This window comes from Prionailurus viverrinus, chromosome D4, assembly GCF_022837055.1.
Source record: "Prionailurus viverrinus isolate Anna chromosome D4, UM_Priviv_1.0, whole genome shotgun sequence".
In the NCBI taxonomy this organism is placed as follows: Eukaryota; Metazoa; Chordata; class Mammalia; order Carnivora; family Felidae; genus Prionailurus; species Prionailurus viverrinus.
In genome coordinates this window covers 7,472,166-7,485,167 of record NC_062573.1, presented here as the reverse complement: position 1 = coordinate 7,485,167, position 13,002 = coordinate 7,472,166, and the positions used below count along the sequence as shown (strand labels likewise).

General features: G+C 47.7%; 1 protein-coding gene across 7 annotated transcripts in view; it reads left to right on the top strand.

The window, feature by feature from the left end:
• Positions 1–12,581, top strand: part of CNTRL (centriolin) — an 83,796-nt gene extending 71,215 nt beyond the window's left edge. For all 7 annotated transcript variants that reach the window (XM_047830132.1, XM_047830135.1, XM_047830133.1 and 4 more), the window contains 11 exons: positions 1,332–1,489; positions 2,517–2,590; positions 3,975–4,163; positions 4,571–4,796; positions 6,262–6,467; positions 7,472–7,612; positions 8,185–8,457; positions 8,635–8,697; positions 10,389–10,595; positions 11,816–11,900; positions 12,147–12,581. In XM_047830132.1, the coding sequence (XP_047686088.1) occupies positions 1,332–1,489; positions 2,517–2,590; positions 3,975–4,163; positions 4,571–4,796; positions 6,262–6,467; positions 7,472–7,612; positions 8,185–8,457; positions 8,635–8,697; positions 10,389–10,595; positions 11,816–11,872 (1,594 nt within the window). In that variant the 3' untranslated portion in view covers positions 11,873–11,900; positions 12,147–12,581. The remainder of the gene's footprint in view (positions 1–1,331; positions 1,490–2,516; positions 2,591–3,974; positions 4,164–4,570; positions 4,797–6,261; positions 6,468–7,471; positions 7,613–8,184; positions 8,458–8,634; positions 8,698–10,388; positions 10,596–11,815; positions 11,901–12,146) is intronic.
• Positions 12,582–13,002: the final 421 nt, after the last annotated feature.

Below are 13,002 nucleotides of genomic sequence, written 5' to 3'. Positions count from 1 at the left end.
GGAAAGTCCAAATTCTTAAAGTTTTATTTATTTTGAGAGAGAGAGCAAGCGAGCTTGTGCACAAGCGGGGGAGGGGCAGAGAGAAGGAGAGACAGAATCCCAAGCAGGCTCCGCACCATCAGCGCAGAGCCTGATGTGGATCTCAAACTCATAAACTGTGACATCATGACCTGAGCTGAGATCAAGAGTCGGGGGGTGCCTGGGTGATTCAGTTGGTGCAACGTCCAACTCCTGAATTTATGAGTTCATAAAACTCATGAGTTTGAACCCCGCATTGGCTCTGGGCTGTGAGTACAGAGTCTGCTTGGGATTTGTGCGCTCTCTCTCTCTCTCTCTCTCTCTGTCCCTTCCCTGAGTGTGCTGTCCCTCTCTCTCTGTCTCAAAATAAATACATAAACAAAAAAAGAAAAATTTAAAAAAAGACGCTTAACCAACTGCACCACGCAGGCCCCGCAGAAAATGCAAATTAAAACCACAATGAGATATCATTACACACCTATTAGAAGGGCTAAAATTAAACACTGACCATACCAAATGTTCACGTATGAATTTTCATACACAGTTGCTGGGAGTGTAAATTGTTAGGGCACTTCGGAGCATGGTTTGGCAGTTATTTTGGAAACTAACACCTACCGAAAGAGCTAGCCATTCCACTCCTAGATTGTTCTTCAGAAGTGAAAGTGTACGTTTATACAAAGAATGACAGGCATTGATGTTCATGGCAGCTTTATTTGCAACAGCCCAAACCTGGAAACAACCTAAAAGTCCCATCAGCTGGTGAATGCATAGACCGATTCCAGTATACCCATCCCTTGGAATACCATGTAGCAATGGAAAGGGAATGCGGTGTTGCTTACACACAACGACATGAATGACTCAAAGTGACTACGCTCAGGGGGAGAAGCCAGACAAAAGCGAGCCCCTACTGTAGGACTCCATTTACGTAAAAGAAGTTATGCTCATGCCCATCTGTCTTTTGGACAAATCCTATTACATGCACAATCGTGTTTCCTGCTTTCTCACTGATGAGAAGCTAGCGATCTGTTTTAATCGCCAGACTTTTGGAATTCTGAGTGCTGTCCATGTTTTTATCCCTGGTGTTTATAAAGCTTCAGTTTAGAGAGTCCCTTTTCCAAAAATCTCCTGTTTGGAAAGCGGAAAACAAGACATCTTTTGAAAAGGAGTTGAAGAGCCTTTGGTTTTGTTAAGATTTATGATCATTCGTAGTCCGTAACTACCCCGTGAGGGCAGAACACTCTTCCTCGGTTGTGTCTTGTGCGTGCTTGAACATTTTATGCTTCATAGTCTGACTTACTCTGCTTGGACGGTAGGGTTTTGGCAGCTGCAGAAGACAATAGCAAAATGGAGCAGGCAAACTTAGAGAAGCTGGAATCGGATGTCAGAAACTTGCAGCAGGGGCTGGACCGACTGCACAGAGAGAAGCTCTCACTGCACAAAGACATGGCAGCCACGCAGCAGCAGCTCCGAGGTAGGCGGCCACATGGTGGGAGAGACGAGGCTCTTTCCTGCTCTGGCTGCTGCTTTTCATTGTCTGCTTTTCTTATTCTAGAAATAACTCCTTGCTAATGGGCATGGGGTTTATTTTAGAAGTGACAAAAATGTTCTAAAATAGATGGTGGTGGTGTTTGCACGACTCCGTGAATGTACTTGAAGCCACTGAATTGCATAAACAGGTGAAAGGCGTGGTGTGTGGATTCTGTCTCAATAGAGCCGCTTAAAAAATTAGTTGATGTTCCTTAAAGAACAATTTAAAAACATAGGTAAAAAAAATGAAATAAACACCCTCAGAGGGAATTCCTGTTGACAGGTTGGTGAATATCTTTCCAGATTTTTTCCTTGGGCTGTGGGTGTGTGATTAAAAAAAAAAAATGCAGATAATGCCTTTATTACCAAATCTTTGTAAATATTCATGATTAGGAGAAGTTACTAAGTAATCCTGGCTAACAACATGCTTGTTAAGCACTTACTCTTAGACGTGATGCAGTTATTTGATATGCATTTTTTTCATTTAATCCTGGTAACATTTTTGTGAGACAGAAACTATTTCACCCATTTATAGATGAGGAAAGCTTAGTTTCCTTGTGACTTAACTCAAGTGAGAAGTGGCTTACAGCTAGTAAGTGACAAAGCCAGTATAGATATAAAACCTGTTCCCAAATTGTCTCCCTTTAAGGGTGTATCAAATTTACATTTCTGTCCACATTGTAGAAGGTACTCATTTCCGAGCCATGCGCGTCATCAGTGCTAGGCATTGTCTAGAAACTGTTTTTATTGTGAGGTTTCGAACACGTAAGTCTTTACAAACCTGAGCGCCATGCCCAGGTGTATGTGCCGCACATGTCACTCTTTCTTCTGACCTTTTAGTAAGATGACACGGTATAAGCCATACATTTAACAGGTAAGTTTATGTTCACCTCCACTTTCTTTGGGGGGCCGATGGGGATTTGGAAAATGCCTACGAATGTATTCGTTTTATGTAAATATCATTTCTATAGAGAAACAAGAAGCAGTAAACTCACTACAGAAAGAACTAGCTGATGTCCAAGACCATCTGAACCTAGCCAAACAGGTAAGCTCCGTAACAAATGCGATCTTCTAGTAGTGTCCTGAAGGCATGCAGACCACTGGTTCAAATAACAAACAAATCAAGTAGGTTGGTTCCTTGTCACGCCAGCAGGTCCCAGCGGGCCTTCATATAACAAAGACATACATACACACACCTTTTGGTGCAGAGCAGTGATTTTCTCATTTATTTTAAGTTTCACTCAAAGGTCATAAGTAAGGTGGGAAGCTAGACCAGAGCCCAACCCTTCAGCAGCCCCTCTGGGGGCTTTAGGCACCAGATGGACCATCTCTTATCCATGACACAGACAAGGCCCCCAAAGGCTGGGCTTAGACGCGGTCATTCATTGAGCTGCACGGTAACTGCCACCTGCAGGGGATCTGGGCATCCGTCTTATCAGATGTTCGTTGAGAGCTGTTCTTGACCCTTCTACTTCTGACAGTCTTCTTAAAGGTAACGGAGTGTTGTCCTGTGAGAACAGTGTGTGATTTAAGTTTCAGAGAACCTCAGGCAAGTTCTGGGCTTCGGTTTTCACTGTGTAGATTAGGAGTTCGATTAGACGTCTAAATCCTTCCATCTACCTTAAGGATTCTGTGTTTCTAAGATGTAGAAAACTTCAAATCAAAGTATCCCCATCTTTAAAAAATTCTTACACAGGCTCTCATGAGTATTTTCTGTGTTATTAGAAATGGAACTTTTTTTCAATTTGAGGGGCGCCCGGATGGCTCAGTCGGTTGCGCGTCCAGCTCTTGATCTCGGCTCAGGTCATGCTCTCACAGTTGGTGAGATCGAGCCCCATGTCAGGCTCTGTGCTCACAGCACGGGGCCTGCTTGGGATTCTCTCTCTTTCCTTTTCTCTCTACCCCTCCCCCACTCATGCTCTTTCTTTCTCTTTCTCTTTCCCCCTCAAATAAACATTTTTAAAAGAAATGTTTAATTTGGATTCCTCGCGGAAAGAAGAAGTTACTGTTTTCTTGAGTTTTTCAACCCACATAAATATTTCAAATAGTAACAAAACCATGACTTTAGGTTCATTTTCAATAGGAATTAAGCCTTATTCACAGCTCTCCTTAATCTTCTTAGCAATCTTGTGAGGTGGGTGTTGTTTATTCCCACCTCAGTGACTAAGCAACTAAAGTTCAGAAGAACTGGGTCTCTTAGGTTTCAGCGTCTTCTGTCGTCTTACTCTTGAGACACTAAACAGAGGAAACCTGATGATTAAGTTGCACTTCGGGGGCCTTAAATAAGTTTGTTGAGGTAATAGAGGACGTGGGACTTCTGAGATGCTTCTCACGTCGTCAGACTTGACTGATGCCAGGAGGGGCACTGGCCAGCCCTGGAACGGATGGATGGCTTTGTTAGCAGCTTCCGTTTGTTCTGTCACACGAAGGAGCTGCTTGACATCGCCGAGCAGAAGGACGTGCTGCTCAGCGAGCAGACCAGGCTCCAGAAGGACGTCGAGGAATGGAGGAAGGAGCTCGAAGACTGCCAGAAAGAAGGGGAGACAAAGCAACAACAGCTTCAAGTGCTTCGAACGGAGATTGAAGAAACCAAGGCGAAGCTAGCCCAACAAGAAACGGTACTGCACATCTATGGCGTGACAGAAAAGGACACGCTTTGTCACTCGGGCATTTTCTCCCCAGGCGGAAGCTATGAGGGGTCCCCCATAGGACTAACTTCCCTTCACTGCCCTGTGTAACCGGGGAGGGTTTCACACCAGCACTTTGACTCTCTTGGCATTAATATTTGTGGACCATTAAGACCGCAGAACATCGCTCCCGGAAAGAATCTTGATGGCCACATGCCATTTGCCGCGTGAATCCCCGCCTCACGTGCCAGCCAAATAGTTTTCCAGCCCCCGCTGTCTGTCACTGTGGGATGTTTTCTGCTTTCTCTTGGACTTGAAAATATCTAGCGCCCATGAAGTTTCCCTCACCTGGGACACCTGTGTTTGTTATTTTATGACTAAGGTTATTCTCTGTTAAGATGTTTCAGAGACTCCAGAAAGAGACAGAATGTGAAGAAAAGAAGTTAGAAGCCAGTAAGGCGACTCTGAAGGAGCAGCAGCAAGAGCTGGAAAAGGAATTAACGAAGCAGAAGAGCAAGCTGGACCAGGTGCTCGCAAAGGTGTTGGTGGCGGAGGAGCGTGTCAGGGCTTTGCAGGAAGAGGAGAGGTGGAGTGAGACCCTGGAGAAAGCGCTCTCCCAGACCAGTACGTATTCCCCAACGTGGCGGTCTGGCAAAGTGTGTCGGGGAGACCCGAGCCTGGCCCCGGCCCGGCAGGGCATCGGGAGGAGCACGGCAGGAAGGAGATGCCCCCCCCCCCACCCCCCGGGGTCCTGCCGGCCCTGTGAGCGAGGACACGGGGCACTTGTCTCTGTGGAGATGGAATTTGACCCTGAGGCTGTCAGGTCTTTCTACTTGACCACGTTGCCTTCTTCCGGAATGCTGCCTCCAGGAAGAGCGACGTCCAGGCAGAGAGGTGCCAGAAGGCACTTGATCTAAAGGCCTTCTGTGAAGCAGTACGTTGTTTTGAGCTTTGGGAACAGTGTTCCGTTTCATCTCAACCAATCAGAAAACAGTATTAACAGCTCCACTTCTGTCTCAGTTTGACCTAGTGAATGGTACCAAAATACAGGTGTTCGTTTTGGGGGCTGTCGGCGCTCTCCTGAGCCATATTTCAGTCAAGATGGAAGTCCAGGGTGAATCATTGTTCCCACATCAATGAGTGATTCTGTTCTTAGGCTTCAGGGTTTAGTAATGTTCAGAAAACTTTGGTCTCCCCGAGTGAACTCAGTGAAAGGGTTATTAGTCCTTTTTCCCCAGCAACTCTTGATACACGCAGACCCAGCCATTTCATCGTGACAACGAAACTTCCCAGATGTGCTGCACCTGACCACACCAGACGTGTGAAAAGTAAAACCTGGACAGGGTGTTACTCCAAAGAGTATGATTAGAAAAACCTATTTTATTTATTTAAAAAAATTTTTTTTAATGTTTATTTTTGAGAGAGAGGGAGAGTGGGAGAGAGAGAGAGGGAGACGCAGAATCTGAAGCTGGCTCCAGGCTCTGAGCTTGTCAGCACAGAGCCCGATACGGGGCTCGAACCCACGGACCGTGAGATCACGACCTGAGCCGAAGTCGGCTGCTTAACCGGTCGAACCACCCAGGTGCCCCAGAAAAATCTATTTTGAACGTCAGTGTTTTTCATAAACATTATTTATGGAGTACTCACTAGGTACTTCGCGTTCGCATACACAATTCCCGTTAAACGCCAGGAAGTAGGCGCCTCCTGTATAGGGTAAGGCTCGTGCTGCTCCAGATCCCATGTTCTTTGCACCGCGCTGCCTCCCGTGAATTCAGGAGAAGCGCTGGTGCACCTCCGTGCAGGTTTATAAGAAGCATTTCGGCCGTCTGTTCCAGGCCTCCTGCACCTCAGGACTGCTGTATCCTCACTGCTCTCAGACACCCAAAGGGAAGACAGTAGCTGTCTGTCACTTTGGGATCCGGCCCTCCAGGACCCAGTGATGTCAGGAGGCACCTTCATCTGGGCTCTGATGTGGGTCAGGGGGGAGTTGGAAGACTCCGTGATGCCTGAGCGGGTGACATGGCGTTACGCAACCCGCCCACGGCCAGCCCGGGGCCTCTGGCTAAACTACTCAAAATGCTCGTTTCAGAACGACAGCTTTCGGAACGGGAGCAGCAGCTAACGGAAAGGTCAAGTGAGCTACTGACTCTCCAGAAAGAGGCGGACTCTATGAGGGCAGACTTCAGCCTCTTGCGGAACCAGTTCTTGACAGAAAGGAAGAAAGCCGAGAAGCAGGTCGCCAGCCTGAAGGAAGCACTTCGGGTCCAGCGGAGCCAGCTGGAGAAGAACCTTCTGGTGAGTCCCCGCGGCCCTGGCAGCCGTCGCGGAATTCGCGCCCTTAAATCCTTCGACTAAAAACTGCTTCGGTGTAGACAAAATCAGTGACCTGTCAACTCGGTCCCTAACCCGACTGTTGTTTCTGGTGTGTCTGTGCCTGGTTTGAGCTTGAAGCTGATGGTGTCTTGCCTGAGTCTGAGCCGCCAGCCCTAGAGGAGCCCGGCCGGCTGGAAAGATGGTCACGTGAGCAGACAGTGTCACCACAAAGCAGAGAGCGTTCTCCGCAAGGGAGCCCCTGCCTGCGCCTCCACCCGCAGGGGCTGGAGAGGGTTCTGGGGGAGGAAGGCTTCTTCTGGAGACATCTTTGCCCCGCTGCAGTCAGCACTCACGGATCTCATCCTGCCCTTTTCAGTCAGCCTTCGCTTTAATTCATCATCGTCCTGAAACCAAGGAGTTCAGTCTCCCGGGCTTTTATCCCTAAAATACATTGAGGATAAAAATCTGGGGAGGTCCAAAACAGCTCACGGTGGGTGGAGGCAGATGGGCAGGAGTAGAGACTGTCACGGGAATGGACTTTTCTGACACCGCCTGAAGGAAATCGAGGTCACCCTGTTGTGTGAACGGGTGTGTTGCTCCCCAGAGGGTGCTGTATACACTGACAACTAGCGATTCGGCGACGTGATTGCAAAGATCTGGGCATCTAAATTTTCATCCTCCGGATGGCTCTGTGATGAGGTAGTACCGTGCTCGTCACAGACAGTTAACGGAGGGGGAGAAACGGAAAGTAACGTATTGTCACGGGTAACGTTGCAGACGCAGAATTCCGACCGTGGGCTAACAGGCTCGGCCCGCGTATGGACCCCCAGCTCTGCCACAGCTGCTGAAGAAGGCAGGTGGCATTATCCCCACTTGACAGCTGGAGCCCAGATGGGAAGTGTCAGAACTAGTGGGCGTGTAAGGCCGTGATGCACGCACGCGTCCACGTGCCGGACCCCGGGGTCATTTTCCTCCTCCCGTGCCAGGAGCAAAAGCAGGAGAACAGCTGCATGCAGAAGGAAATGGCGACAATCGAACAGGTGGCCCAGGACAACCACGAGCGGGCCAGGCGCCTGATGAAGGAGCTCAGCCAGATGCAGCGCGAGTACGTGGATCTCAGGAAACAGGTGCGCGCCCGGACCCCACGGGCCGGCCGGGCAGACGACGCTCGCTGGGCTTGCTCACTCCCCGCGGGGCTCAGGGTTTTTTTCTTAAATAGCTCTTTGAATAGGAGCATTTCTTTGTGCAAGTTGTAAAAAGCCGATTCTGAGAATGTCCTTGAAATCAAATCTTTTTTTTCTAGTCTTAAAGTTGAGAAATGCACCTCTACGAGAAAAAAGTATTCGCTTAAAATGTACTTCTAAAATCCCCTTAAGTGCGGCAGGCTTCCGTTAGTTTTTGAAAGGAAAGTGGCAGTTCTTCAGCATGAAATTTTATCACGTCCCAACGAACTGTGTTGAAATGTTAGATTTTCTGCCAGAAACAAGTCTATGGGACCCAGATCCCCAGGCAAGAAGGAATGACCCCAGGAGAAAGCTCTGCCATCCTGTAATGTAACCAGGCTGAGAGCCGTTTACGCCAAGAGTGGGAGAGCTTAATTCTGCAGATGGAAAGTTCCAGACATATTTGATGCATTAAATAGTTCAGTTCCGTGTAAGTCCCAGACCTTACCCAATGGTATTTGACTCTCGCTCTTTAGATGACACACCAAAAAGATTTGGAGAGAAGACAAATGGAAATCAGTGAGGCGATGAGATCACTTAAATGTGAGGTGAAGGATGAAATCAGAACCAGCCTGAAGAATCTCAACCAGTTTCTTCCAGAACTACCAGCAGATCTGGAGGCTATTTGGGAAAGGAATGAAAACCTAGAGGGAGGGTTGGAAAGCTTGAAAGAAAACTTCCCATTCACCGTGAGTGAGAGACCATCACCTTTTGAAGAAAAACTGAGTTTTTCCCAGATTCACATAATGGTAAGGTTTATCCCACTCATCTCTGGACTCTGAAGAAGGATGATTTTATTCCCACCTCCTCCCCCCCCCCCCCCCCGCCCCAATTAAGCTGAAAACCAGAATGGGGCTGGGGGAGGGTGGGAGGAGAGAAAGGCTAGTGGTGTTTGGGACTCTGATGTTTCCCCGTCTCTGAAAAAGGATGAACACTGGCGTGGAGAGGCACTCCGAGAGAAACTGCGTCACCGTGAAGATCGACTCAAGGTTGCCCTTTATTATTTTTTATTTCTCTTTTATTTTTTTATTTTAGAGAGAGCGTGCACGTGTGCAAGTGGGGGAGGGGCAGAGGGCGAAAGGGAGAGAATATTAAGCAGGCTCCACGCTCAGCACAGAGCCCCATGCAGGGCTCAATCCCACGACCCTGGAATCATGACCTGAGCTGAAATCAAGAGTCGGACGCTTCGCTGACTGAACCACCCATGCGCCCTGCAAAGTCCCCCTTTGAAACAATATGGTAGGAGACCCTTGGTGTGTTGAGGAGAGATGGGGAAATTGCTCACCTGCACGCACTGCTGTCATTCCCTCTGTTACGGCACCAGCAGTTTTCTAGATCGCATGGTCAAGGCTCAGAGAAGTTGGCATCGCACAGTCAGTACAGTATTGAAAACCATGAACTGTGGTGTTCGGCCCAGTGTTCTTAACCTGTGTAGTGCTGCTTTGCCTCAGCTCCAACTGACAGAACCCGAGTACTTGGGACAGAAAGTAGAGATGCAGTGATGAACCACAACAGGCTCACAGGCCAGTGGTTGGGGGAAAGACTGGGACTACTGGAAAAGTAGGCTTGGGTGTCAGACGGGAAGTTGTTAGGCTCAGAACACGCGGAGCCTGAAGGCCTGTGAGCCAACCAGGGCCGCTCTCTCCCTGGGTAGCTGCAGAGTCTGGGATTTAGCGGTCAGTGTTGACCTAACGATTTGGGGGTGAAGGATATAGGTGGGAGTTGGAAAGTAGGAAGGGGATAGAATGAGAGGACAGGATGTGTCTTTGGAGAATGGCTACATATACAGCATGGCTGAGGAGGAGCTGTGAACCCTGTTGAGGGAGTGGAGGCCCTTGATGTGCGATAGCCTCCAGTCACGTGTGGCTGTTCAAATGTAAACGAATTATAATTAAATCAGGTTAAAAATCGAGTGCTTCAGTTGTCACATTTTTAGTGACTCAATAGCCACCTGTGGCTAGTGCTAACGCTTTTGGACAGCACAGATACAGAACATTCCCGTCATCACAGAAAGTTGTGTTAGAACTGCCGTAGCCTTGGAGAGAATCATTTTGAAGAAACAGCACAGGGGCAAGTAGCAAAGTAGTGTGGGGCTGAGGACTGAATATACTGTGAGAGACAGTGAAGATATCACGTATAAACCCATCTTCTGCTAAGTCTGGGCGGAAAAGAGAGACTCGAGGTAGTCATTTAATGGGGAGGCCGGGGGTGCAGAAATCCTAAGCATTGTTACGGTGGAGAGAACAGGCCGAGCAAGAGGCCCAGGTCGGGGTGCCTGGGTGACTCAGTGAAGCACCTGACTCTTAATTGTGGCTCAGGTCATGATCCCAGGGTCGTGGGACTGAGCCCCACTTGGGGCTGAGTGCTGGGCACAGAGCCTGCTTAAGATTCTCTCTCTCCCCCTGCCCCTCCCCCACCTCTCTCAAAATAAACAAACATTAAAAAAAAAAAAAGGCCCAGTTAATGACAACGCGGAATGGTCCAAGTTTTCCACACACTGAGAGTAGCCACCAGCATCCTCCTGGATTTTTTTTTTTTCTTGAGGACAAGAGCATTTTCAACAGCCATTCCTACTTTAGAATCGTCAGATTTGCCTATCGGTGTTAAGATGAGGAGGCTACTGATCGTTCAGGTACGTTGCTTCTGTGTAAAACCCTAAATTTCACCGTGACACTTTCAGGCCCAGCTTCGACACTGTATGTCCAAGCAAGCAGAAGTGTTAATTAAGGGGAAGCGGCAGACAGAGGGCACTTTACACAGCCTGAGGAGACAGGTCGACGCTCTGGGGGAATTGGTCACCAGCACCTCTGGAGACTCCACGGCGTCACCCAGTCTGTCTCAGACAGAGTCTTCCCTTGCTGAGGACTCTCAACCCGGACCGAGCCAGGTAAGAGGAGGCTCTGTTCTACACATGGGAAGTCTCTGAACGCTTTGGGGGCCACAATCTACACAGAGGAGACTCAGAACATAAACGCCACCTTCAAGTCTCTGGAAAACTTGTCTTACGGAAGACTTGCTTTTTTTAAATGGTCCCTGAGAAAACTGGAATCGGTTGGTTGGGAAACAGAAAGAGGATAAGGTGATGGCTTCGGGAACAGCCTAGAACTCGAGACTATCAGGGACGTAGTGAATCCTTTGCTGTGCTCCACCGGTGGATTCCCTTGTTCTCTGCTCCGTCAGTAGAGCATTCAGGCTGTGAGGCCAGTCCGGGTCCTGGTTTAGCTGGTCTGTCTCCCTCTCTCGTGGGGAAGAATGACTGGCGTGTTCCTACTCCGCCTCCTCAGCAAAAGTCTGAACTCAGGCCTCTTAGCGCAGGGTCTTTAGAACCCCCGAAGTTCACGAAGGCATTCTGTGTGAGACGTAGACGAGGTTATTCATAGTTGAGAAGGACCATGAAACACACTCATGGAATTAGTAAATAGTGACCCAGAGATAGGGAACGGCTCCCACTTTTGAGCACCTACTGTGTGCATGTACGAAGCACTTGACGTATATCATCTCATGTAGCCTTTGCCTCCTAGGAGATACCTCCTATCTGTAGATAAAGGAGTTGTGCACAATGAAAAATGTCCTGGCAAAAGACAAAACCAGGACTTCAGGGCTCATCTGTCACCACTGCAGAGCAGTATACAGCATGGCTGTGCCTCAAGGAACATTCAGCAGCAGTTGCCTCTTTCATAGGCACATAGCTCTGCAGCAGCAAAGCAAGATTTGAACAGGATTCCCTTAACACCTGTGGTGGGACCAAGTCGGGTACAGGCCAGAACCAGAACCATCATGGGCCTCGGGCAGCCTTAAGAGTGTCGGAGGCACCGGGTGTTGGAAAGAAGGTGGCTTAGAGGGAAGACAGCCCACGGCAGAGGTTGAGTGCGTCGGGGTTTAGGTGAAGAGTTCAACTGTCAGCTCACAGTGGTGGCCCCAGGGGTTGAGGTGCTCTGAATTCAAATTCAGGAGAGTAACAAGTGTTAGAGGAGGGGGGCGGGGGGAAGACTGTCAGAATTATTTTGGGAGTCTGGGGTCGTAATCCAGGTGTGTGGGATGAAAGCCTGAACGGAGTTGGAGTTAGGGGCTGGCTTCTGAGCCCAGTGTTTTCATCTCCCTTTGCAGAGCTCCTTCCAGGTTCTACAGGGTCCGTCACAATTTCTGGACAGTTACCGACACTGATGCCATTCCCAGCTCCCGGCTCATGGGGGTACGTATTACAGAGTTCTTTTAACTACCACTTCCAGTTGGAGGACCTTCAATTCTGTCTTATACAGTCTTAAGCTTTTCCCTTTACCCTTGGGTAATTTTACACAGTGGTTCATCTCAAAACATTTTTCCAAAGAGGTACTCAAGTATGTCTTTTACCTGTTAGCCATGGTGCCGTGCCGTCACTTGGTTCTGTTAATACTTTGGTTACTGTTGCAAGAATTCCTCCCTTTTGTCTTAACTGCAGGAAGAGAACTGTTCAGCCAGATGCGGAAACCTATCTGAGGAAATACCTTCTCTACCTCACTTCGTAACTGGAGTGCCGCTTGGTTTTTATCAAGATCCAGTGAACTCAGATGCTGCACCTCCACTGTAGCTTACCCCACCTGTATCGTTAAATGCCAGGGTTTTTGTAAATCACATGTACATATGGGAATCGTTGTGTACAACTTAAACCAGGGTCCTAGATGGCGGAGGGTTTTTTTTTTTTTTTTATCTTTGAATGTGTTGCCATAAAACTACCGCTGATTGTAATTGCAAATTGGAAGCTATAAACTGGTGAAATTATAGCTACGTAGAGGAAAAAAACAATGTACTCAAGCCCTTCATTTATAGTGTCAAATTTTATTTTTGGATTTTGCTTAAAATCTATTTTCATATGAAAATAAAAGATAAAATAGTCTGTCATGTGACTTTACATTTCGTAGATCTACAGTAAAGCCATCAAATTTGTATCTTAACTCCAAGAAAACGGCCATCTTCCAAATGGTTTTTCATCTTTTGCCTGAAGTATGTTGTATCTGTCAATGAACATACACCATATGGAAATCTATTATAAAACTACACTTCGGGTGCTTTTTCTCAACCAAAAATATTCTTTGGTGGAAAATTAGTAGAATCTGACCCAGTGGTAAATTCAAATTGTGTTCAGACTTTTAAGGTTTTGAACTACTATAATTAATGGCTCGACTCCATGATCTACAAATACATCATTTCAGAACAAGAATAGCAACTCCTGTCACAAAAAACCACGTGGCAACAGAATCACCCTCATGGTTAGGTGAAGTACGAAACTACAGGTTATAGATGAGGTTTTAAAATAC